General features: G+C 44.1%; 1 protein-coding gene across 1 annotated transcript; it reads left to right on the top strand.

Annotated features, from left to right (window-relative positions):
- The first annotated feature begins 421 nt into the window (after positions 1–421).
- Positions 422–13,124, top strand: LOC125304678 (midnolin-like). Its single transcript, XM_048259142.1, is given in 8 exon segments — positions 422–2,075; positions 3,191–3,278; positions 3,496–3,558; positions 6,519–6,830; positions 7,875–7,986; positions 8,279–8,578; positions 11,742–11,827; positions 11,829–13,124. Coding segments are annotated over 8 exon segments (1,419 nt in total). The 5' UTR covers positions 422–1,842; the 3' UTR covers positions 12,054–13,124.
- The last annotated feature ends 14,019 nt before the right edge of the window (positions 13,125–27,143 follow it).

The following is a 27,143-nucleotide window of genomic DNA, read 5'->3' as shown; positions in this document are numbered from 1 at the left end:
ACTCTACAGTTCACATCGTTTCTCTGTCGCTCTGGGTTGCGCTTTGAGTAGACAGATCTGTAATTTGTATAGCAGCAGAAGTAGGTTGTCATACGCAGTGCTGGAATGAGCAAGCAAGAGATTCTCTTGATGAGAGAGAGGAAGTGTGGCGCAACCAAGTGTTTTCACTGTAGTGGGGTTGCTTAATGAAGAAGAACTCCGTGTGCAGAACAGGAGAATGACACAGATAACACAAATACTGTAATTCCCAAAGAACAGAACTGCGTCATCACTTACAACAACAGTTGTGTGTGTGTGTATGTGTGTGTGTCTAGTGATAATCTGCTGAGTAGGCGTTCCTAAGAAGCAGAGCGTCCTGTCAAATTCTATCAAAGACTGGGCTATGATAACACTCTGCGGAGACTCCCATATTGCCGCACACATCTCTCACTTGCCTCCAGCTCGGCTACATGGAGCAAACGCGGACTAATACAAACCGGGGCTTACGCCAGATATCTTCACTCATAAATCAGTTGGGCTGGGCCCGCGCGAGTGCACACGCGCTCCAAACACTTTTAACGGATGCGCCAGGACGATGATTCACATCCCCGGGCCACACCCGTATGGGAACGGATCGTGAGTAAACAAATCGTCATTAAGGAACGCGACAAAGCGCGTGTGACTCATTGCAATATATAGCCCACTTTTACTCTACGGCATGGTTTAATGTGTTGTCACCAGTCAAAGAATTCCCGAACTCAGCAAGTCATAAGAAAAACGAATCATGACAAAGCTTGGCAGGAATGTATAGACAGCTGATAGTCAATAACCTTCTGACCAAGATTGGACTTCACATTGCCAAGGCAGATGAATATTTAACAGTGTGCAGTAGCCTACTACATTATCCATCCATTTTACTAATCAATTAATTAACAATGCATTATTATTATTATTATATAGGCTGTTCTATAATAGCCTATCCAACATGTCCATCATAATTTAGTTAATAAGCTTGAATATTGGTGTTAAAACTGCATATGATTCATCCTGTTTATCAGCGAAACAAACAGGTTTCCGCTGAGCCAAGAGCCAAGCTGAGATCCTCTCTCTCGGCTTGGGACAACTCCGATATTATGAATGACTGGTGTGGGTGCACTCGTAGCCGAAGCATAACCTCTGATTGGTTCACCAGACAATCACAATGTGGGAGAGCTGCCGAGGAGGAGGGGACAAATTTTACATGTGGGTGTTACGCAGCGCGCGCCGATTGGATAACGATCACTAACGCACACAATAATGCTGGCACGATTGGATATTCCGGATGGTGGGCGGATCTAAAAGGCATGAAGCCCTCACGTCTCGTAACATATTTGTCAGTACAATTTGCTATGAGCTTTGAGGGAACGAAAGAAAGGGAAAGAAGTAGTCCACAAAGGCTTCGGCAGTCTGTCTGTTTAAAGACTGAACGGGGTTTACGTTGTCGGAATTACATTTTCGGAATATAGCGTATGCTTAAAAACTTGAGATAAGCGGGACTCGAGTACAAACTAGCATTTTTTCCCTTTAGACGGATTGCTCTCTAACGATATCCATCTAAATCGGCTGGTGGACTATGGAATCTGGACTCACACTGGTCTGTACTCAAGCTTGAACTGTAACGAATTGGAGAGTGACTAGTTGGAATACACTGAACTGGGCCTTCGGAGACAAGCACACCACGAAGACTTATTTCACTTTGCAATTGGAACCACAGACGGGGAGAACCTCGCACGTACATAATAGGGACATTGGCCTGCAGTTACTCTACTATCCCCAGTCTTGTCCACTCTCTGTTCTTAATCTTCCGGTCACGGAGCGCAGCGCATGGACCGGCACCCAGACGCCCGCAGTTGTAGCTGTGCCATCCTCGGAGCCACGTCCTGTTGCCCCCGTCTTGTCTCAAGCGAACCGTCCATGAATTTGTCTATTAAGTCGACCACCGGCACGCGCTTTGAGCTCTCTCTTCCACGCGAGGAGACTGTGGAAGGACTAAAGAGGAGGCTCGCACAAAAACTCCGGGTCCCCAAAGAAAGGCTCGCTCTTCTGCACAAAGACACGTGAGTAGTCGGCTAAAACGTTATTTCGTTGCGCCAGGGACGACTGCTTTTCCAGTGTGTGCACCAGACTTGTATGGGGAGTAGCAGATCATTTAGTGAGAGTTGGGTTAGTGCTTGTGTGGATACCCACTATTGTCTCCCATGCTAAATGCACAACTGAAAGTGCCGCCTCGGCTACTCTGATAAGTTAGGGCCTACTCGGGTATGAGAGCGTCGTGGAGGAAAACAATCCATAGTGTTCTTTTGTCTGCACCCTGCATCCCAACTTAATTCAACACACACTTCAGTGCGATCATGCGCCATGAGGTCAGCACGCCAGCGAGCGAGCGACCCATGACTAGTGGAGGACAGGGGAAGGGACGCAGCTGGGAGGCTCGTTCACGCGGGCGGGTGGACTAATTTTAGGGGCAGCCGTGGCCTACTGGTCCGAAGTACTGGTTAGCACTTCGGACCTGTAACCGGAGGGTTGCCGGTTCGAACCCCGACCAGTAGGCACGGCTGAAGTGCCCTTGAGCAAGCACCCAACCCCTTACTGCTCCCCGAGCGCCGCTGTTAATGCAGGCAGCTCACTGCGCCGGGATTAGTGTGTGCTTCTGCTCACTGTGTGCTGTGTGTGCTTCACTAATTCACGGATTGGGATAAATGCAGAGACCAAAAAAAACGGGAAGGGGATCCGTGGACGAGGACCGGTGTGAGTGCCATGTCACCGCGGGATATATTACGGAGGCTGAGAGGCATTTACACGGTTCCGCCTCGAGACGCGCTTGTGAGGAGGTGGTTAGGACAATGCATAACAAAGCAGCGCCAGATTAGTATAAGCCTAATAGACTAATAAAGCAGTCCTTTGAATGAGCCGGTAGGAGAGAGGGAGAGCATAAGGGACAGACGTGACAGGGTGTTGGCATTAGTAGTTTTACTAATCCTGTCTCTAAAATGCAGTCAGCTGAAGGGTCCTTTAATTGGTAATCAATTGCTCCAAGCTGTTGAGCAGTTGGTTGTGACTTGGGTGTTCATTACCTCCATGGTCTCTGCAGTAGCCTCGCTGTGTCATTCATTAGTCCACGTTGCCCTGTTTCTAACATCTGTGTGTGTGTGCGCCCGCGTCTCTTTTCCAGGAGGTTGACCTCGGGACCACTGCAGGACTTTGGCGTTGTGTGCGGGAGTAAACTGACCCTGGTGCCGTCAGTGGAAAGTGGTTTGATGGTGAGTCATAGCCTACACTAGACCCCTGGAATTGACTGGGGGATGGGGGTGCATTGACTGGGACTGACAACATTACTGGAAAGATCACACTTCACATTCACAAAAGTTGATATTTGAGATGGCAACCAGTCATCTACATTTAGAAAACACTGCATAACATAACCCCGTGGACTAAGTTACTGGATCTGTTCTAACCTCTCTTATCCCTCTCCGACAGTCGCAGTCATCCAGACCCGAGCAGTCAATCATGCAGGCGCTTGAGAGTCTCACGGAAACTCAGGTAGGCCTATATTTGTAGAGTTGCAGACCTCACTTGCGTCTGTCCATGGATAACAATGAAGTTTCATATGATGAGGAAAATAATGGCTGATTGAACAGCACGTAGTCATTGCAGTTTTAATTACTGGAGTCTTTAACTGCCGCTTTTCACGAAAGCACAGCGCTACAACGGCGGGATGTTAATATAGGCAAAACTGTACTGGATGCAGTGACTTACTGCAAGTGTTGACACAGCGCCCATTTAAATCACTGTCGGTCAACTGTTTGCCGTGCTTGTGCTTGTGTGTGTGTGTGTTTTCTGGATCTCAGTGGCCTGTACTAAGAAGTGCTGTTTTGTGTTGTCTTTGCCAGTGTGTGTGTATGCATCCTGGCTATTTGTTCAGAGGCAGACGGGCGCTTTGCATCTGACGGTGCGTGCGTGTGGTTGTGCGGTGTGTGTGTGTGAGAGAGAGAGCTGCGAACAAGCTGAAGATTTCTTGGAAACGGTATGCAGAACGAGCTCTGTACGCCCTCGGCATTCTCGATTTGAATCGGAAACAGTTTAACTACTACATAGCAGAGAGAGAATTCAGGAAGACATTTTTTGTTTCTCAGTCAATCAAAGTTAAAAGTGCAAGAATTGACATTTTATTTTCTGTATATTTCCTGCAGTATGTAGGCTATAGGCTACACGACACAGGGCACGGTGCTCCTGAACATAGACATATTGTCAACACAAACTGTCATGTTCGGGATGTGGTACTTTTTTCTTGTCTCATCTTTATACAGTCAAGGCAAGCCTCTCTCTCTACCCACACCTATTCAACGGGGGAGGGGAGATAGGGGGTCTCCTGTCGCTTTTGAGTCGGCTGCTGCTGCTGCGAGTTTTGCAAAGCAGGTGAATTCGGGCCTGCACGATGCACGGTCTGTGTGGCGGCTGCCTGTCTGATGTTAGAATATTTTTAACACAGAAACAGTTCTGTGTGTGTGTGTGTGTGTGTGTGTGTGTGTGTGAGGGGGTTGCCTCTCTGTTGGGTTGTTCCTCTTTGTTTTTCCTGTCTGCCTGCTTGTCTGGTTTTGTAACTGCCAGTATAGAGCCGGAGAGTGAAAGTTGGTGTGTCAGATAGACTCAAAGGCCATCAGATGGCCTAATGACAGGGAGAGGGAGGTGCGGAGAGATGTGATGGGGGTTGTTTAGTGGTGACTGTAGTGTTGTGTTAAGTTAGAATGGTGCATATTGGGAACCCCCAGTCCCCCCACATACATGCCCCATTCATTCCAACACCTTTTCCTGCACAAGGTGGGATCAGTCAGCTAGGAAAAATGTATGTGTGTGGTTGAGTAAATGCTTCTAATTGATCTCAACGTTGAGACTAAACCTTGAGGCTAACACATACAGAAATGTTTTCTTATTAAGCAACAACCACGTTGTACCTGCCTGCACACACACACACACACACACACACACATATAAGGGCCACTGATGGACTGTGATGACTGCTCTCACACTGAGTGTATGATGAGGCTGCTGTTCGCCTTAAAATAGCCCTCCCTGCAACAATGGTCAAACCAAATGGTCATCACACACACACACACACACACACACACAGGAATAGCACGGTCACGACACAGGCCACAGTAATAACAAAAGCAGATGGAAAGATCAAAGACAGGTTCAATCACGACACTGACACACACACACACACACACACACACACACACACACACATACATACACACACACACATACACTGTTTGTGTATCAGAGGAGGATCATGTTTCAGTTTCTCTGCATCACATCCTCCAATCTGCGTCCACCTGATGACATCATACAGCCATACAGCACAGTAGAGATATGAAAGACTGCTCTACACACACGCGCACACACGCATGCGCACACACACACACACACACACACACATGCAAGCAAACTGCCACAACCTCAGTAATGCACACTTCACTCTCAATACACACTTACACATGGACCACATCCTTAGTGTATCTCGCACACACACACACACACACACACACACACACACACACAGTGACGCAGACTTCAGCATCATGTATCTATATCATCCCTAACACACAGCAGGAAATCTCTCTCTAGTTAGCAGTCTACCCCCCTTTGTGAGAGATAGAGTCTAACATGTGGTTTCCTCCGCTGACGTCTGCCTTCCATTTCAGGCCAAAAACACATAATCAAAATATATTTGCACAAATACAAACATACACACACACACACACACATGAATGCACGCGCGCACACACAAACACGTGGAGATACACAGATGCACATAATTGATGCAGGCACAGCATGTACTTGAACACTCATAGCTGACACAGTTGACATTTTTATACTAGGCCGCAGTGATGGTGGTTGTGGGGGGCAACGATGGTGTGTCGGTAAAGGTCTGTGTGTGTGTGTGTGTGTGTGTTTGGGTCAGTGTCATTCATGTGTCAGAAAAGTAAAAGGTTCGTGTGAATTTCTGTGAACTGCTAGGCTGCACCCTAGCACAGGGTGTGTGTGTCTCCTAGAGAAGGCCGACTGGATGTATGTATGACCGTATGTCCAGTCCTCTTTTGTCTTTGGTCGACCCGTGATTAACACGCCTCAAGAGGAATCATACATAGCTTTCCTTTTTTGCTTTTATTCCCCATCTCTCAGTCTCTCTCTATCCCGATCCCTCTCTCTGTCTCCTTTCTCTTTCTCTCTATCCCGATTCCTCTCTCTCTCTGTCTCCTACTTCCTCTTTCTTTCTATCCCGATCCCTTGTTCTCTCTCTCCTGCTGGCTCTCTCTTTTCTGTTCCTGTCTCCCTCTCCCTTTCTTAAATTCAAGCATGGTTGTTCTATACAGTATTACCAAGGCTTCTGCTACAGTAGGACCATAAGAGTAATGTAGTAGTGATACAGTCATTACTGTGTATTAATATAATCTCTCTCTCTCTCTCTCTCTCTCTCTCTCTCTCTGCCTGTGCAGGTGAGTGATTTCCTGTGCGGTCGCTGTCCCCTGACCCTGGCGCTGCGTGTGGGCGATCACATGATGTTTGTCCAACTCCAGTTGGCGGCGCAGCAGTCAGGCAGCCAGCAGCCACCCCACAGGCACACGTCCAGGGGTCCTTCAGGCACGCACGGGGCAGCCGCAGGGTCCTCGCCAACAGGAAGTGGCCATGGCCCCCTCAGGTCCCCTGTGCATACACAGGAGACGGCGATGCCAGGGGTCAGTGAGGCTCCTCCGCGGTGCCCATCTGCTATGCCCGGCTCCCACAGCACTGCCACACCCTGCCCACAGGTGAGTGTGTGTGTGAGGGTGTGAGGTGAGTGGTTGTGTGGTTGTTACAGTGTGTGTAACAGTGTAATTGTGTGTGAGAGAGTGTGTGAGGTGAGTGGGAGTGTGTGAGTGTGTGAGTGTGTGTGTGAGAGTGACGTGGTCACGGCTGGATGTTTCTTCTGAGTGTTGCGGTTTCACACTGCTGCACAAAGCCACAGCTGAGGCTCCTCGGGAGCCGTTTTGCAGGAAGCATCTCTGACTCAGCACTCCGTGTGTACTGTGTGTGTGTGTGTGTGTGTGTGTGTGTGTGTGTGTGTGTGTGTATGTATTACAATTGTATGTGTGTTTCACAGCTGTGTGTTCTAGAGAGCTCTTCTCTTTTCTCCTCCTTTCTATGTGTGTGTGCCCGTGTGAGAGAGAGAGATAGGCTCCTTTTAAACTGATATTTAGGCCCAGCACCAACACCACGGCCAAGCCCAAGCCCAACACCACGGCCAAGCCCAAGCCCAACACCACGCCCAAGCCCAACACCAACACCACGGCCAAGCCCAAGCCCAACACCAACACCACGGCCAAGCCCAAGCCCAAGCCCAACACCAACACCACGGCCAAGCCCAAGCCCAACACCAAGCCCAACACCAACACCACGGCCAAGCCCAAGCCCAACACCAACACCACGGCCAAGCCCAAGCCCAACACCACGGCCAAGCCCAAGCCCAACACCACGGCCAAGCCCAAGCCCAAGCCCAATACCAACACCACGGCCAAGCCCAATACCAACACCACGGCCAAGCCAAAGCCCAAGCCCAAGCCCAACACCAAGCCCAACACCAAGCCCAAGCCCAACACCAACACCAACACCAACACCACGGCCAAGCTGGCGCTCTGGGAGCAGAGCTGGGACGGTGGACAGGGCAGCGTTAAGTGGGGGACAGACAGAAAAGGAAACAAAGAGAGCTTGTGTAAATGTGTATGTGTGTGAGAATGCATTCATGCGTGTGTGTGTGTGTGTGTGTGTGTGTGTGTGTCCACATAAGAGATTGACCCCTTTCTCTGTCCCCACAGACTGAGGGCAGTTCTATGAGCACTGCTACTGGAGGCCAGGCCCGTAAGCCAGGGGCCGTCATCGAGAGCTTCGTCAACCATGCCCCCGGAGTCTTCTCTGGAACATTCTCAGGTACACACACACACACACACACACAGCTTCAGACATGCACGCTCAGAAGCCTATGATGTTTATTCCATTACCATAACTAGGCATGGGCACAGGTATATTATGCTTTAATTACTATATTAATATTATAGTGCTTGATAATATTTTACAAAATAGACAGCCACAGCTATGAATTGATATTATGATAGCACACCTCCGCTCTTGTCTAGAACTTGTTAGTATTATTGGAATAATCAAAATGAATGATTATTTATAGTATTTATTTATTCATCTTACGCAAATATCCCTCCTGCAGGTACCCTGCACCCCAGTTGTCAGGACGTTAGTGGACGTCCACGTCGTGACATCAGCACCATCCTGCAGATCCTCAACGACCTCCTGAGCGCCACACGCCACTACCAGGGTAGTGCACCCACGCCTGCCGCAGTGCCCACTCTGTGCCATCTGAGATGCCCACCTCGACCTCGAGCGCACTCCTCCACCTCCTCCTCTCCTCCGCCATCGCCCTCTCCATCCCTCTCTCCACCAGCCTCCCCGCGGGCACACACACACTCACACACAACCGGACTGCAGCAACAACACGCCAGGACCACTGGTTAGTAGAGAGCACTCCGCGTGTGTTTATGTGTGTCTGTGTGTGTCCTTTCTGTGCAGTTGTAATTCTGAAATGGAAAGTCCTGGGTGCAGAGCCCACATGCTGTCCTCTGACACACACACACACACACACACACACACACACACACACACCTCTCCAGACGTGCTGTCCTCTGCTACATACAAGTCTCTCCCACACGCTTCACACGCCAGGCTACCCCCCATCTACTCCTTTCTCTTCCTCCCCCATCTTTCTCTCTCTCTCTCTCTCTCTCTCTCTCCCTCCCTCCCTCTCTCATTGGGTCTCCCTGTGCTGTTCCACTACTGATTCCCAAAACAGTGACCTCATCTGTTAAACATTTCACAACTCATTCACACGCACACACACACACACACACACACACGCACACTAGTCTGTCTTTGACTTTATATGGGATTGGTTTACTGGGCTCTGGCTTGTGTTAGAGTGAAAGAATGTGCCTTGTAGAGTAACTTTAGCAGGGGGAAAGAGAGGGAGGGAGAGGGTGATGGAGGAATGTGTGTGTGTGTGTCTGTGTGTGTGTGTGTAAGCGTAAGGGAGGATTTGTGTATGTAAGGCCATTAGTGGGACTGTCCACACCAAAGCAAACCCATACGTAAATTCTCTTCTTGGAACTACTATTTCTGTGTGTGTGTGGGCAGTCAGGTTTGTGTCTCTGTGAGGATGTGTATGCAGTGTAATGAGTTACTGTAATGCAAATGTCTGTATGCAAACACATGCAATGCATTTGTGGGAATATGAGTGTGTCTCTGAGTGTGTGTGTATAATAATTTTGAGTCAGCATCTCTTCACACAAGATTGCATTCCTGTTACTCTTTAACTGTGTGACTTACTGAGTATGTGTGGGTGCATATGTGAACAGGTTCTATCTCTCTCTCTCTGTATGTGTGTGTGTGTGCATGCGTATGTCTCAGCCACTGCTCTTTCCTGGAAACAGCCAGTGGTGAGTCACTACAGTTGAGTGTGTGATGTGTACATCAGGGTGCATGGTCATTTATCTCTACATGTTTTTCCCATATGTCTAATTGCAGATGCATATGGGTGTGTGTGTGTGTGTGTGCACGTCTGTGTGTCAGTATGTGGTCTGACTGTAGTATGGTATGAGAATGTTTTAAGGCAGTAAGAGACACTATGCTCAGACGGAGGACTGTGCTATTGATCAATCAGTCTGCATCGATTAGCTATTAGTGAAATGAACACTGGCTGATTGTTTACAAACAAGAGATGGCCAGAGCTGATTGTGCACACACAGACACACACACACACACACACAGCTTAGGCATAACTCTCACATGCTGCAGCTGAGGCACTGAATGACTGAGTGCTGAAAGTGAAAGTGTGTGTGGGCTATAGGCAGCAGCTGGATATGAGGAAAGGAAGGACCAGTGCTCGAATTATGTGGGCCAGAGGGAGCCGAGCTCCCTTAGAGTGAGGACTGGCTCCCATAAAAACAACAAAGTCAAAAATCTGAGGGGGCCTCTTATATCTGAAGGTGTCTGGCATTGTAATTTAATCTTAAACAACGTTCATTATCCATCCCTGAACAATCTCTTACCAGTAGGCTAGGCTACGCTAAATTAAAAATATAGGCTACTACTGGGATGGACCCACCCTAATTTTGAACGCAGCATGACTGCACTTCACCATCACACCACTATATGAGCAAACCGCATAGCCTAATATCGATTTGACAGCACTCGCAAAGTCCTAAGAAGTCACCCTGCTTTGATGCAGTGTTTTGGTCTATTTTACATAGGCGGTCATTGGGCTGAAAAGTCCTGTTTGTTGTTGAACTTAAGCCTCGCCTCTTCTATGTTTATTGACAAAAATAAATTATGGCCCATAATACAGCCTACTTCATTAATTGTGTGAATTGATCTGCAACTATCCTCTGCCATTCAGAGCTCCGGAAAGTTCCCAGATATTTTGAAACACCTGTTAGCAATCTCTGATGGCATGGAATATTCAATGGCTACCCGGACAACATCTCATCACGCAGTGCAAATTCCAAAATTGTTCGCCTGTTTATTTCCACGGTTCAACACGAGAGGCGACTGAACACCCCGTGTTGAGATCACTATGTGTACATTAGCCTATAATACTAGAACATAGTTTGGCTGCAATGGCTTTATTAATTTCTGCCAGTTAGTGCATTTTCCCTGTGTATAAGTTAAAGACTACATGCATTATTGTGTTTTAGCCTATCTGAGATGGTGGTATGGTTCAAATGAGTTACATTGTTAAATTGAGAATGGCACTCAGACTAAACTAAGTTTAGTCTCTTTTTTTGTGTTGTGAAATGAAATATGGACTATTGCACTCAATAATATGTTGAAATTAATTAAAAGGAATCAATTTCTATCAAATCTGTCAAGTTATAGCCAAGGCCTACTGGGCGATACTGCACAAAAGCCCACTTTCAGCCTAGGCTATTTAATTGTATCGCCTTTAGGCTATGTACTGGATGTGACAACTTTTTATGAGAGAGAGACCCCCTTAAAGACAAAAAGATAATTCGAGCCCTGGGAAGGACAAAGGAAAGGACAAAGTGTGTGTGTTTGTATGTGTGTGTGGGACTCATAGTCATGAGCGTGCATGCAAACGCGCGTGTGTGTGTGTGTGTGTGTTGTGCGTTATCTTTGTCCACTCTAGCTCCCCCAACCTGGATTATCCTTGAGTCTCTGTGTGTGTGTGTGTGTGTGTGTGTGTGTGTGTGTGTGTGTGTGTTGGTTTATCCTTGAGTCTGTGATACTGATCTGAAGGGCACTCCAGCTCAGAGCGAAGGGTATAGAGCGAGAGGTCAGTCTCATCACTAGAGGCTTGGTCCACATAGCGGCCCTCGTGGCTCTGTTCAGGCCCCAGTGGGCCTGTGTTGGTCCTGCAGGGGATTGGCATATGATTGGGGGAAGGTGCCACATGGGGATGACCAATAGCCCCTTGTACTGCTGAGTCGACAGATACAACAGTGTGGGTGGGTGGCTGTTGGTCTGTTTATTTGTTTTGTTTGTTTGTTTATTTAGGTGAGACTTTGTCACTGTGGTTGTGGCATTTTGATACATGTTTCTAAAGTTCTTCCCCTCTCCTCTCCCCCGTTTGTGTGTGTGTGTGTGTGTGTGTGTGTCAGGCTTCGAGCGGGAGCGCCACTGGGAGAACCGAGCGACACGCTGTAAGGTAGAGCGGCTCCAGATGCTCCTCCAGCAGCGTCGGCTCCTCCCAAGCAGGCTCACCACACACCCAGCCTCCCCACGCCTGGTCAGCCCAGGCAACCGGGTGGGTGGTTGCAGGCCACAGCAGCAGCAGCGCCGCCTCCTCCTCGTCCTCCTCGGCGGCGGCCCCGGATGGGGATGCAGCCTCTCTGGAGCTGGAGTACGAGGACGCCGCGTGGAGGCCCGAGGGCCCACCCACTGACCTCAGCAGCGAGGTCATCATGGCCTGATGGAGGAATGGGCGAGAGAGAGGGAAGAGAGAGAGGGATGAAGGGTGTTGTGGAGAGGAGGGATACAGAGATGACGAGCAGAAAGAAAGAAAGAAAGAAAGAAGAACAAAGGAACTACATGGGACATTGCTAATGCTGGATGAGACTGGAATAGACCAGCGGATGGCTCTGTGTGTGTGTGAGTGTGTCTCTGGGATGGAAGAGTGCCACTCACACAACAACCTGTTGACCTCATAATGATAAAAATACAAATGTGCTATACACGCACACACACACACACTGGCCTTTCTGGGGTTGACATTTGGTTCATTGAATGCTGGACAAATAGACTGCACCCTCTGTTTGTGTGTGTGTGTGTGTGTGTGTTTTTGTGTTAGTTGATTTATTCTTGTGTAACTTTGTGTTTGTGTATGATTTAAGAGCACACATGTTCGCTACACACTTCAACTGGACTCCAATAGAACAGGATGGTACTGAACTGACCGTTCCTCCCTGGGCATTGACAGGACAATAGAACAGGACAGTACTGAACTGACCGTTCCTCCCTGGGCATTGACAGGATAAAGTCAATGCCTTTTATGTCTCATTCAGTCTCAGCAGACGTGCTCTGCGCTTCTCAGTACAACCACAGTTATTAGCAGTAATATTATTATTATTATTCTTTGTATTATGTATTATTAATAATAATTTGTTTGAATGATTTATTTGTATTTTTTACATGGTGTTATTGTTGATGTCGTCACTGTATGTTGTGGTTACAGATATGTAGCATTAATATCTAGCCAAGATTCAGGTTGTGTTACTCCCAGTTCAGACTAGAACAACGTTTTTTGGCACATTTTGCCATTTTGTCTCTGGGAATCTGTTTGAGCATTATGATTTTTTATTTTTTATTTGTTTGTTTGTTTGTGTCAGAGAGATTGTGATCAATAGCAAGTGCTTTACAGAGGGATAAAACCTCTACCTGCTCTCTGTTTCTCATTTGACTTTTCTATTTAGCATTGGTAAAAAAAACGTGACCAGCAAAACACATAATTTATTGTGATAAAGATTAAATAATGATGAAATCCATTCTCGGTAGTTCACTAATTTCATTGCAGTATGTGGTGATGATACAAAGATTTGTGGTTGAAAAGATGTTTGTGTCAAACTACAAAGTTGTGTGTGTGTGCGTGCACACATTTACTTTTTGACTTCTTGTTGCACTATCTGCATTTCCCAAAGCAGAAGCATCCTACTCTCACTGCCTATTACCACATTCTCTTATCTAGATAGATAGAAAGATACTTTATTGATCCCCAGGGGAAATTAAAAAGAAATATCTTCATACTAACACACACACACACACACACTACTGCCTATTACCCCATACTCTTACATTCATACTAACACACACACACACACACACACAACTGCTTATTACCCCATAATCTTATTTTCATATTACTGTAGAAGTGGTAGAAGTGCGGTAGAAGTGGAGCGCTTGCAACACACACACACACACACACAGCTCAGGACCAGAGAGGGTAGAAGTGGAGCGCTGGCAGCACTGAATCAGTGCACAGTATGGGTAAAGTCAAGATGCAAGGTGATTGGATGATTATCATGTCTGACCTCAACAATAGAATGCCTCTGTATGCGGTTTGCTTGCATAAAATGATTTTGCGGATTTTGCAACAACACACCAACCCACACGGTGGGTAGCCTCTACAGTGGCTCAAAACGACATCAAATATGATGGGCACTAAACTGACACTTCAAATAGCCCAGGCTACTTCGGACTGCCTTTATACTTTGATTAAACAAACAACAATTTCCACTGCATGGTCCCAAATTCAAACGAGCAATAATGGTCCCCGAATTTAAGGAAGTTTGACGGTTCAGAATGCCACACATGAAAACCAGCTAGACAACGAGAGGCAGACAGAGTGTGATGTCACTTATAGGCTAGCGACTGTTTTTGAGCCACACTGTTGCAAATTTCATGATGATTCCACAAAATGGGTTGTGTTCTCTATCATCAAGTTATTCACAATGGCACAATGACGATAGTGTTAATTTCGTCAGACAAGACGAGAGGAAATATGTTCGTCAACGACCTTTTTTTTCATGACTAAGACGAGACGATGACGAGACAGCACTAATGTACTGTAACACTGACTAAGACTATCTTAATATCCATCATTGTTGATCTAAAAAAAAGACAAGACTAAAAATGTTTTGCATGAAATAAAAACTAAGATAAAATCTCTTTCATTTTAAATCAACAAAATGAGAAGACAGAATATCTAGCTGTTACGTTTTCAAAATATTCGAATGAGTTCACCCATAGAACAGCTTTCCTGTAGGCTAGTCTATCGTGCTGTTGCTGCAACCCTGTGGCTGCAACACAAAACTACATGGAACAAGAACACCGGTATTTTTAAGCCCGAGTTAGCAAAGCTAACTACCAAAGCTTTATGCCACAATGCTAGATAGCCTACCTAGTAATCCAGAAATAATTTGTTATAAAAAAAAAAAGACTAAAATGTTTTGACTAAAAACTGACTAAGACTAAGATACCTTTAGTTTTCTTTTGACTAAAACTAGACTAAAATAACAAGACTTTTAGTCGACTAAAACTTGACTAACAAAAATTATATTTGAATGACTAAATATGACAAAGACTAAAAAGCACATTTCGTCACAAGACTAAGACTACGACTAAATTAAAAATAGGTGACAAAATTAACACTAAATGACGATAAAGTTGAATCTAATCTAATCTAAACATATGGCCTTAACTCAAAACAGCTGCTTATGTCATTTTGATCTGTAAAACATGTCACAGGCAGCCATGCTTAAATTCTGCTCACAACACATTTATTATAATATATTCAGAATTCATTATTGCAACACACAGACAGAAACACACACACACATACACACACACACACACACACACACACAGATCTTATCTTATCTTAATCTTATCTTGTACTTGTCTTTAAGTTTTAGCTCAGACATCTGCAGGCAACATTCAGTGTGTCCCTGAGCCCTAAAAGCAGCTGTGGCTGTGTTGTTGTTGTTGCTGTTGTTGTTGTTGTTGTTGCTGTTTTTGTTGTTTAGGCAGCAGGGGAGGGGGGAGGGAGCGAAACAACCAGGGGCCACTGTCTCTCTCAAGCAGAAGAGTAGTGAGGCGGTACACACATACAGTAGACACATGTAGGTGCACAATTCCTCACACAAACAAACACACAGATAAGACCTACTTATTTGTGAATCTAGATGGAGACCAGGTGTGTGTGTGTGTGTGTGTGAGTGAGAGAGAGAGAGAGAGAGAGTGAGAAAAAAGAGAGACAGGAGAGACGTTGACTATTCTCCACCACTTTAACTGTCTGTGGCTTCAGCACCCTTGTGGTACACACACACACACACACACACACACACACACACACACACTTCAAAGGAGGATATGAAAGCAAGAAAAGAGTACAACAGACAACGAACTCCCAACGTTGAGAAAAAACATTTCTGTTAGTGACCTTTCACCGGGTCTACTTTTACCGTAAGGTGCTCATGACATGTGAAACTGCTGATATCACACACACACACACACACACACACACATACACACACACACACTGTAAGGTGCTCATGACATGTGAAACTGCTGATATTACACACACACACACACACACACAATAGACACTCTTCTCTGGCACATATATATGATATCTCTGTTTAAATATAAAAAAGTGGTGAGTAGTGAGTGCACTTTCCACAAATCAAACAGATCTGGTCTCAGGTCAGATTAAACTACATGGTGTGTAGACAGGGGGTTATTTTCTATAAATGACTGTGGGAGGTTATAACTGTAACACATACTGTCTACCATAAACCACTTTGTTAGTCAGCTGATGAACTAAAAATGAAACAAATAACTGAAAGTATTGCAAAATACCCATGTTATAGACTGTGTATCTTCATTTGTGCACTCTTTGCGGGTGGCACTGCAAAAGATTTAATCATATTTACAGTCTATAGCCCTGATGCTGTATAGCCATGCTATAGCCCTATAGCCCTGATGCTGATTATTCACCGCATACTATAGCCCTGATGCTGACTAGATTCACCGCATGCTATAGCCCTGATGCTGACTAAATTCACAGCATGCTATAAGAAAGTGCCATGTTGTGTGTCCTGCGTGTTGGTTACCACTGTAGTCTTCCAAGCAGCTGACCTTGGTTTCTATCATGGCCAATGCCTTTACTATGTGGAGAACATTGGCTTTGAAAACATTGGCTACTGAATTCCTGACCTTTACTGTCAATTGACAGTTGTTGCTTGAATTTCCCCTTGGGGATCAATAAAGTATCTATCTATCTATCTATCTGTTGCAACTTGCAATCCTTGGTCAGTTCATTGAAAGCCCATAACTGAAAGCAGACACACTGTAAAAAATGACACAGTAGGAATGCATGAAAAAAATGAGGCAACTTATTACACGTGAAAATATTAGGGAAAAATATAACCCTATTATTTTTAAGAATATAGACTTTAACAAATAATGGAAATTTACTTAAATTATTCATGTATACAAAAACAAATTGTGTAAAATATCTCAATGCAATTAAGCATATTCAAAATAAATCAAGGAAATTTCCCTGATTTTTCTGGTTAATATCGATGATAAAGTCACGCGTAATATAGTTGCCTCACTTATTTTGAGTAGTTATGCATGTTTTAAATAAGTCTATTACTATATATTTTAAAGGATGTGGTGTATATACACAATTAGAGAGTCAGTATTTCATTTAACAGCATTTATTCAGTGTAAATTAAACCGTTGAGACGTTGAGAAAAAAAAAATAGAGATATAACAAACATATCATCTTCATCAACATCTACACAAAATCCTCCAACTCTCCAAAAAAAGCAAGCCAAACTGAGTAATCCTGGGACAAAGGGGCCTTGGTCAAACAGGTAACCAAGGACCCAATTGTGACTATGAATGAGATCCAGAGTTCCTTTAAGAAGATGAGAGAAGTGTAAAGAAGGACAAACATCAGTTCAAAATTGTTTTTACACAACAATTCTACTACCAAATTTAGTTTTTTCTTGTCACGCTGCAGGCAAGTTGTGTGAGAGGCTATATGTGCACAATAATGCTTCTACTTTGTTTTTCACATTACAAAACAAAACATACCCATGCATTTCAACAATGTGGCTGACCAGGATATGATGCCGTCTTGTGCAGTATGTCACGGTGCTCAATCTCTTATATTCCTCCATTGTTTCCTCTCCCCCTGAACTCTTCTCCAGAACCTCCTGGACCATCTATGGGTAAAAGAGAAACAATAACGGTGATACACTTGTAAAGAGAAAACTTACCTGCACCCTCTAAAAACACAGGAGATGTATTAAAGTGTAACTCAAGAGTACAAACAACCTAGGGTATATTTATGGTAGTGTGGTAGCAAAATTGTGTTAATTGGTGGAGTTTTGAGCAAGACCGCAACACTGAATGGGCATAGGCTACAGTGAAAGCTAAGGGGGCAGCAAGCATGTTGAAAAAACAAACGCCATTTTAAACCACTGGCAGTGCTCAAAATATGATTACACTTGGTAGTGTGGTGAGGGTCTCTACAGACAAACTAAAGTGTTATAAACTTTTGAAAGTGTACAGGGAGATTATAACAAGACCTGTATCTGAAGGAAGAAAATTGCCTAGATTCGTGTTCCGTTAACGTCAAATGAGCGGGCGCGTTCGGTCTTGCAGCACTGGATCTGCAAGCAGATCTGGCTGAATCTAAAAAACATGCCTTACGTTCAGCCAGATCTGTGTAGTGCTGCAAGATTGAACGTGCCCGTTGATTTGACACTACCGGAACACGAAGCCAGGCTTCCGCATTTGGAGGACAGACAAGGATTTCTCCTAGTGAGATTTTAATTTTAATTGCTCAACCATTTGGCCTTTTCTGCTGCATCCCCTATGGCAGAGGTGTTCTCTCCTGCACCAGGAGATTGATGTCCCTTGTTTGAAGAGGACCTCTCCATATCACTTGAAGAAATTAGAGTAGAAGAACCTGCTGGCACAAATTCTGCAAAAACGCAAAATTGGAATCTTAAAGGGTTGCTTTAAGAATTTAAGAAATTCAGTTTCCAATTTTAGTTCATTTAATTCAACTAAAGGGTAACAACATCTTTTTTTTGCCTTACCCACTGGCCAAGTGATCTGATATCAGATGCATGCAAACATGGATTTTAAATTTATTAGCTAAGCTCACATAAAACCTTACCTTCTTCAATGAAACTTTCATAAGAAAAACCAGGATGCAGTTTGAGGTACTTTTTTTTAGTCCACGGTACTGGACTTTGATGAGCATTTTGCCAACCCTGTTAAAACAAACAAAATCCATAATTATATAAACACAAGAACCACAATTGACTATCAGCAGTATATCAACTAACTTAACTAGCAAAGGACTTCCAAAATTCATTCTGACATCATTTACCATGTAGGCTACCAAATGTTTTAACCGCAGACAAATAGAAGTGTTTGTGTTCAAATATCTTAACATAATCGCTAAATAACACAAATAAAACCAACAGACACTTAACGAATATCAATACTATTACTGAGAATGGACAATGCACCTAACCTTAACCAACAACACTAACAGTTACCTTACACCACGTGTATGCTACAATTGCCTAAAAGAATGCCCTGGTGGTCTCGCTAACGCGTTAGCTACGAAAGCAAAATATATATAACCCGAATTAAAAGCAAATAGTGTTCAGTTCAATCAAACGTCAATTAGTTGACAGACTGCTTTAATTAGTCAGTCAACAGATCCCTTAGTCCCAGACAAGCATTTGACACCACACTAGATCGCTTAGAACAGTGGAGTCCTGGCTAACTAATGTTAACCAGCATCGTTAGCATGTTAGCTATTCCCTCAGTGGCTATTAAAATTCCAACCATCTTTTCAAAATTGGTTACAAAATTAAGACGTCATTTTAATCCAATAATATATTAATGTCAGTTTAGAGTGTCCCAAGTATTACAAATGATTATAAACTTGGCCATTTCAAATTGATAAGGTTATAATATAACCTACCGAAGTTAAGGTTAGCTTGCTGGTTAGTTTACCAACCATCTGAGTATCAGCTAGCTTCTACAGCTAACGTTAGCGACCTTGCTACTGTTAAGCTAACTTCACCAATATTTCCTAGTAGGTCAAAACACGCTGGTATGAAAATATATACCTGTGATGTGACATTACTTAATTGTATATTTGTAGTAGTTTTCATGCTAGCTTTCACAAGTAGCAGGAACAAAATACTTTACCTTTTACTATTCCATGCTGAACTTCAATGGCCCCGGCCTTTGAGGCATTCTTTTCAAAATCTCAACTGAAGGATCGTTTTTCAGATGTTCAAAATATTTGAGGAAAAGGCTGCACATTTATCAGCGAAAATTGTGCAACTTCCCACAATTCTTTTAGGGAACATTTTCTCTGAATATTTTTCGCAAATGTAGTTGATTTTATTTGGGGAACACATAATAGTTATTTTTTTAAGGCGACTGCTTCAAGAAATTAAGTCATACTTGATTTTTTGTGTGTAATTTCCTTGGCACCAGGATTCATTTTTTACAGTGCAGCTGTAATAGTAAAATGGTTTTTCACGACTTCACAGCTACATCAATATTTTGCCTATAGACATGCACATTTCAATGCAATATAATCATTCATTATCTTTCTCATTTCCAGTGATAGTTTCATTTGTGTCCAAATACAGCCTAATGATAGCTCTAGTGATTGAATGTTTTGACAGGTATTGAGCTAAAAGTGAACAGTTTTGAACAGAGTATCTAAATGTCTGCTAGATTTGTTTCAGTTGTAGAGTTTTCGATGGTGGAGAACATTGCTGAGAGAGGTATCCATGAATGTTGGAGGAAGTGGTGATTGAATGCATTTTGAATAAAAGCAATTCAAAAGGAAACACATTGTAGCTCACATAGTGTATAGATTGGGAAAGTGTTAACTGTTTTACAAAGGTGGACAGGGTAATGCTGTCATGCAGATACAGTTGAAAACAGAATGAAAATACAGACAACCCTTCTCTCTCTCTCTCTCTCTCTCTCTCTCTTTCTCTCTCTCACACACACACACACACACACACACACACACACACCAGCCCTGGGGCCTGTATTATGACATGCACCAAATGCTAAGGACAGAAACAACGACAAGAAGGGAAACTGAGAAAACCTACAGTCTATGGAGAAAACAAGCCCAGGAACACCTGCAGTTCTGCTTTTTTTCTGTGTGTGTGTGTGTGTGTGTGTGTGTGTGTGTGTGTGTGTGATGGCGAACTGGAGCAAACCTCCCACAGAGGGAGAACAATAAAGGTGTGCAATGAGGCCCTTGTAGCTAACACACTAAACTCCATTCGGCCCTTACAGCTTTTCACAGTAGCTAACAAACTAAACTCCATTCGGCACTTACAGCTTTTCACAGCTAACACACTAAACTCCATTCTCTGAACCAAATTCTCAGTTGCCTGAACACATGTCTTGAATCAATCCCCCTTTCGGCAAAACCTTAAAACACAATTTGCAGATCTCATAGACTCCTTTTGAAAAACTCTAAACACATTCTCATGCAATAAGACACATTTTTCACTGTGACACACTTGTGATGCATAATGGTAACCACAAGTGTCAAAAGGTAAACACAAATAAAGCACAGATGTCATACGTTAACCACAACTACTCAAAATTTACCACATTTGTTTCAAATGATGTGACAGCCAATATACAGTTTAAACAGGTTGCTGAACAGTGCAGGTTAATTTCAACAATGGACAGAAACTATCAGTGAGGCGTTCAGAGTGTAGGCTGTAGACTGCAATGTACTTTTCATTTACAATACTGATATTTTTTAAGCCTTCCACCCTTTTCTCAAAACTGTAAACACACACCCAGATTCTCAATACTTTATGTTTACTGGATTTACAGTAAATGTTAAATCCACTGAGTTATGAAATATTTTTGCTTTGTTTTGTTTTGTTTTTTCAGATACAAAATGCATTTACTGTATTGTAAACAATGAATATTTCTCCTGGAGCTATGAGTTGCCCTGAACACTGTGTTTTCCGTTTTTTTTGTAAAGTGTCTATGACTGGCCAGTAGTGTTTTCCTTTGGACTGTTTTGAGAGATGATCTGAAGAAGTGTTTGGTTTTGAGAATAGGTACAACTGTTTTTAGGCGAATGTTCAGTTTTGCAGAGGTTGGCAAAGGTTTTGGGAATGTAATTTGGGAATGTTCATACACACACGCACACACACACAGACACACACAAACACACACACTCACTTCCTCATCCGCACCAACCCTAACCTAACCCTTTAGCTTATGGTTCCAACTGCCACATGTGTGTGTGTGTGTGTGTCTTGAATACTCATCAGTGCCCAGGTGTGGGGACTGACTGGCCTCACAAAAGCCTCACACAAAACACTCCACACACTCTCTCTCTCAGTGCTTCATGTTATTTCAGTCAGGACCACAAGAAGGTTGATTGCTATTGGTAATGCATAATGTTTCATTTGGCGGTATGGTTCTTTTCTGGGAGCCCCCTGCCCTTCCATGTGCAAACATGGAAAGCCTAAGGCAGAGAGAGCAGCAAGATAACCCCCCCACACACACAAAACAGACCAGACATCAATGTCAACAACTAGACATTGATAAGTCAGATGAGGAGGAGATGGGGTGGAGGTGGGAGGTGCAGAGAAAGCAGCAGAGTAGGCAGGCTACAGCAGATTAAAAGGGGCGTGATGTCCACCAATATAAGGGTACGTCTACACGAAACTGCCGGGTGAATTTTCTCTTACCGCTGTCACACCTTTAACGACACCGGTAAAGAAAAACCTTGCGTGCACACACAGAGGTGTAACCGGCTAAATGTGCTAGTGCATATGCCAGACCAGTCGATGGCGCCGGCCGTGCAGAGGCTTCACGTTTAATTTGCGTGAATCGCGTAGAAGAAAACATATTGTTGAAACCGTTTGTTAAGCAGTCGCATGAAATAAGGAGACTACAGACAATTCGGTTTTCAATTCAACTGTTAAACTAATAAAGTTCATTTTCTTGATGTGACTGCTATTTGAAATTTCAAATGCTTAGCCTACGCATTGCATTAGGTCTGAGCACGACTGAAGAAAACATTAACATGCAGTAAGCTAATGTTTATAAGTTGTGCTTCTAACTTACAGCCACAAAAGGCTGATAGGCTACATTGTGCACATAAATCATGACAGGGGAAAGCAAAAACATTTTAATTTGATAACCAAATGGTTTGATTTGTTTTGACAAGCAGCGTGTCAGGTCGAGTGCCGTGGCTGAGTTGTGAGGTGGGGCTATGTCGTCATAAAATTGCCGGCTTCGCACCTACAGGCGTCTACACGGCGAAAGTTAGCCGGCGGTTTCAAAAATTCCCACTTTGGAAGCCGGTTTCAAAAACTATCAGTCACAGTCTCCTAAACTGCCGGCGTCGTGTACTGTACACGCAAGGCGTAACCGATAACAAAACCTCACCGGTTTCACAAAAACCGGCGTCGCGTAGACGGCCCCTAAGAGCGAGTGATCAGCTGATCAATCAGCTGGGTAGTCAGCTGAGCAGTTAGCCAAGTTGCTGGGCGTGACTCCGTGGCCTGCCTGAACTAACGCTATGCTCCATTTGTGTATGTGTTTGTGTGTGTGTGTGTGCCTCTGCATGCCATCCAAACAACATGAAGGTCATAAACGATTATACCAAGTCTCAAAATGTCTTGCCCAATCAGGAGTAAGTGTGGTGTGATTGGCAGGTCATTTGCTTGTATTGACAGACATCAAGCACTGATGACATGCTATGATGAGACCGTTATGACCATATGATGGCTTCAGGCAAAACAGAAGGCAGTCAAATAAAAGAACAATGACAGAATATAAAAACAAATGGGGTTAGAGAGTTTGTTGTGTGTGTGTTCAATAAGATCAGAAATGGATATGAGTGATTTATATGTTAACACCACACACACTCACAAACACCCTCAGACACTACTCTTCAGAAACGACTTTAATGCTGATTAACAAGATGAGAAATAACATACCAGAACATACTACTACCGACCAAACAAAAGACACACACACACACACAACCAAAGACTCATATGCAGACAAACACACACTCACACTATTCTTAAGGGTGACTCAGAGGCCTCTTTTGTGTTTGTTGACTAACCAATGTGTCATAACATACCAGAACCCCCTGCCCAACACATACCCACCAAAATAAAACACACACACACACACACACACACACACACACACACAGACACACGCACACACACATATATACACATACCCATACGTACACAAACCCATACATATATATGCTCATATGCACACACACACTCCCACAGACACGGTGACCCCCCCCGAAAAAAACACACACACACACACATATCTCGATCAATAAGGGTTATTAGTGGCTTTAGGCTCCTATTGCATATTGACGCGTGAGCCCCCAGCTGAGTGCGGAGAGCCCATGAACTCTGCCCTCTGCTTTGTGTTATTGCTCTCCTCATCACCACCTTCATCATAATCATCATCATCATCATCAGTGCCTGCTGTGGTCACCCAGGTGACCTTCCTGATGACCTCATTAAGAGTAATCCCCATCAGAGGAGCCTGCTCCTATTTGTTTACTCATGCGTGTTTGTTTGTCCTGCGTTTGTGCACCCATTTCTTCAGTGAGTGTCTTTGTTCATTAGTTTGATCAATCAGACATAAAGAGAAGAGAAGAGAAGAGAAGAGAAGAGAAGAGAAGAGAAGAGAAGAGAAGAGAAAAGAAAAGAAGAGAAAAGAAGAGAAGAGAAAAGAGGAGAAGAGAAGAGAAGAGAAGAGAAGAGAGAAATGAAGAGAAGAGAAGAGAGGAGAGGAGAAGAGAGGAGAAGAGAGGAGAGGAGAAGAGAGGTAAAGAGCATAAAGCAGAAAGCAAAAGGAAAGGGTAGAGTAAAGAGAAATGTGGAGAGTGTGAAACAAGAAAGACAGGAGACTGGGGGCTATCGTCTATGGAGGAAAGAACAATAGAAGAGCAATAAAGAGGAGGAGAGGGAGAGAGAGAGAGGGAAAACCATGACAATGTACAGACTCAGTGAGCACAGTCTCTCCATAGAAAAAGGCAGACACAGGCAGACCTGGCTGCCCAGAGAGGAGAGGCTATGCTCACACTGCAGCTTGGGGGCTGTGGAGACAGAACTGCACTTCTTGACAGAATGTCCGAAATATGATGAAATTCGAACATTGTCATTCAGTAAACTAAATTCAATCCTCCCTGAGTTTCGAACTTTGACAAATGAGGGTAAATTGCCTTACATCCTCGGAGAGAACGAGGATGTGGCCATTGTGGCTGCAAAATTTGTAGCAGCCTGCCATAACCTGAGGGACAGCCAGTGAGGCCACAGCCATACACAATAATAGGATTGTTATTATTATTAGAATTGTCTCTTAACTTTTGTGTCTTACTTAATTTACAGTTCTGTTAAACATTATTTTATTTATATTTTTGTGTACATGTAATTGAGCTTTGGCAATAATGTTATTGAAACGTTCATGCCAATAAAGCTTTCTTGAATTGAATTGAGAGGGGAGGGGTAAGAAGCAAGAGAGGGAGTCAGGAGAGGAGAGGGGGAAACACAGGAAGTGTGATGGACAGACGTCAGAGCACAGGAAGCAACACACAACTGCACACACTCACGCAAGCTCCTCAGCCCAGACTGATCACAGGAAGGACTCGCTTAAACGCTTACACACATACACACACACACACACACACACTACAGTCGCACCCACATCCCTTACTACACACACACAGCTATGCAAACACAGCGACAGATTCATGGGTACATACAAAGGAAGTACTCGCTTACCCATCACACTATCATGCACACACACACACACACACACACACATACACAACACACACTCACACACACATACACAACACACTGTAACTTAAAGGTGCAGTCAGGGATTTTACACGATTTCAAGCCCATAACACATTCAGCAAATGCTACGTATGCTACTTGCGAAATCCCTGACCGCACTTTTAATGTAAACTCTTTCACATCATGCTTCCATATTGGTAGCTGCAAATAGTTTAGAAACACCCCCTCCCCCATCCCCTATTCTCACACACACAAACAAGCAAACTCATTTCCTGTTCGAACAGGAAGTCAGCCCCTTTGTTTCTACATTGAGCCGTCATCTGAGGGGCTGGGAAAGAGGAAGTGTTCCCCCGATCAGAAATGACGCATCACTTCCTTTTCATCTGACGGGAAAGCCTGTGAATATAGTTTAAAAAAAAAGCCTGGCTGATAAGAGTCTGAAAGTTGTGTTTTTTTTTCAAAGAAGTGTTATTATAGTCTTACTCTCTCCCCTCCCTCTCTCTCTCTCTTTATCTATCTCTATCCCCCTATCAGTCTTTTTATATATCTCCCTACTCTCTCTTCCCATCTATCTCTTTCCCTATTTCTATCTCTCTGCCCCATTTCTCGCTCTCTCTCTCTATTTCTATTTATCTGTCCATCTCTCTGTACCTCCTCAGGCCTTCACCTAAACCAGTGTTTCTCAGTGTGGTCCGGGGACCACTGGTGGTCTGCAAGCTATCAAAAGTGGTCCGCGAGCAGACGTGGGAAAAATAATATAGATAAGTTGTTTGCCATATTGAACCAACTTGTATGTAAATCCAAACTGTTCTGCAACACTGCCTATGTAAGCTATGCCAATTTAAATCATATGACTCCTCTGACATAATAAGCAAGGTGCAAAGACAATAAGCAAGGTGGTTCAGTGAATAGGCCTATTGTGTCTATTAGCTAGGTGGTCCGTAGGTTTTTTTTTACTGGTTAAGTGGTCCTTGGTCAGAAAAAGTTTGAGAAACACTGACCTAAACACATCTAAACCTCATGTAGGCTACCTAGTGTGAGGAATGGAAAGGAAGGTTGGTTCTACTTTCAGGAGAAGATCTGGACCAGCTCACGATTAGTATCAGGATCTGGATCAGGATCCGGATTACAGTATCAGGACCAGCATCCGGATCAGTCCAGAGCTGGCTGCTGATTGGACAGTGATTAGCAAGCGCAGGCTGTCCTTGTCTCACGCTGACCACACCTATCACTCTACTGAGTGACCTTCAGAAACATGACTCAGCCCTTTTACATTCACAGAAGTACAGCAGTGGCAATGGCATGGCACTTTTAGCTTTCAGAAAACACATGACACACTTTTACATTCACAGAAACACAGCTGTTAAAGGGACACAGCACATTTACATTCACAGAAATAGAGGGGAGAAAGAGGAAGATGACCCGCACGGGACGTGCTGACGTGTAAGTGGACAGCAGAGATCAGAAGTCAGAGGCCATGTCTGAAGCCAGAGGACAGACCACTGCTCATCTGCAACAGGAAACTCAGGGTTTCCACTCAGTCAGGCGGTTTCAGGCACACTCATACTTTTTCAGTCATCTCTCTCTGTACCACTGTTGGAAAATCTTCGACCATGTCCACACTAGCTCAGATTAATTTGTATCCGACACACCTTTGTTACGATTCGCCCTCCCGTCCACATTAGACACATTAGTCGTATCTGAGTCCCTGTATGTTCCCTTTCCTGATTCGTTGTGTTTGTTTCATGTGACGATGTGCTGCTTTTCAAGAAGTAAAACAAAACATTTATTCATTTGACTAGGCCAGTTATTAGGCTATATACTGTAACTGTGTATGTAACAAATAAATCCCTCTTGTTCATTAGAAGCACTGTGTCATTTTTATAATGCCAGCTGGGTGTTGAGGGCACCGCACTCGATTGGCTCACTTCCTACCTCACAAACAGGCAACAGTTTGTCTCCCTCTCTGGCCACTCTTCCACCCTCTCTCCTGTTACGCAGGGGGTCCCCCAGGGTTCAGTCCTTGGTCCCCTGCTCTTCATCTGCTACCTTTTCCCCCTTGGTCACATCATTCGCAAACTCAACCTTGACTTCCACTGTCAGTGTGACGACACC

This window comes from Alosa alosa, chromosome 1 (assembly GCF_017589495.1).
Source record: "Alosa alosa isolate M-15738 ecotype Scorff River chromosome 1, AALO_Geno_1.1, whole genome shotgun sequence".
Classification (NCBI taxonomy): Eukaryota; Metazoa; Chordata; class Actinopteri; order Clupeiformes; family Clupeidae; genus Alosa; species Alosa alosa.
The sequence above is the reverse complement of the archived record's forward strand: the minus strand, read 5'-3'. Positions and strand labels throughout refer to the sequence as shown.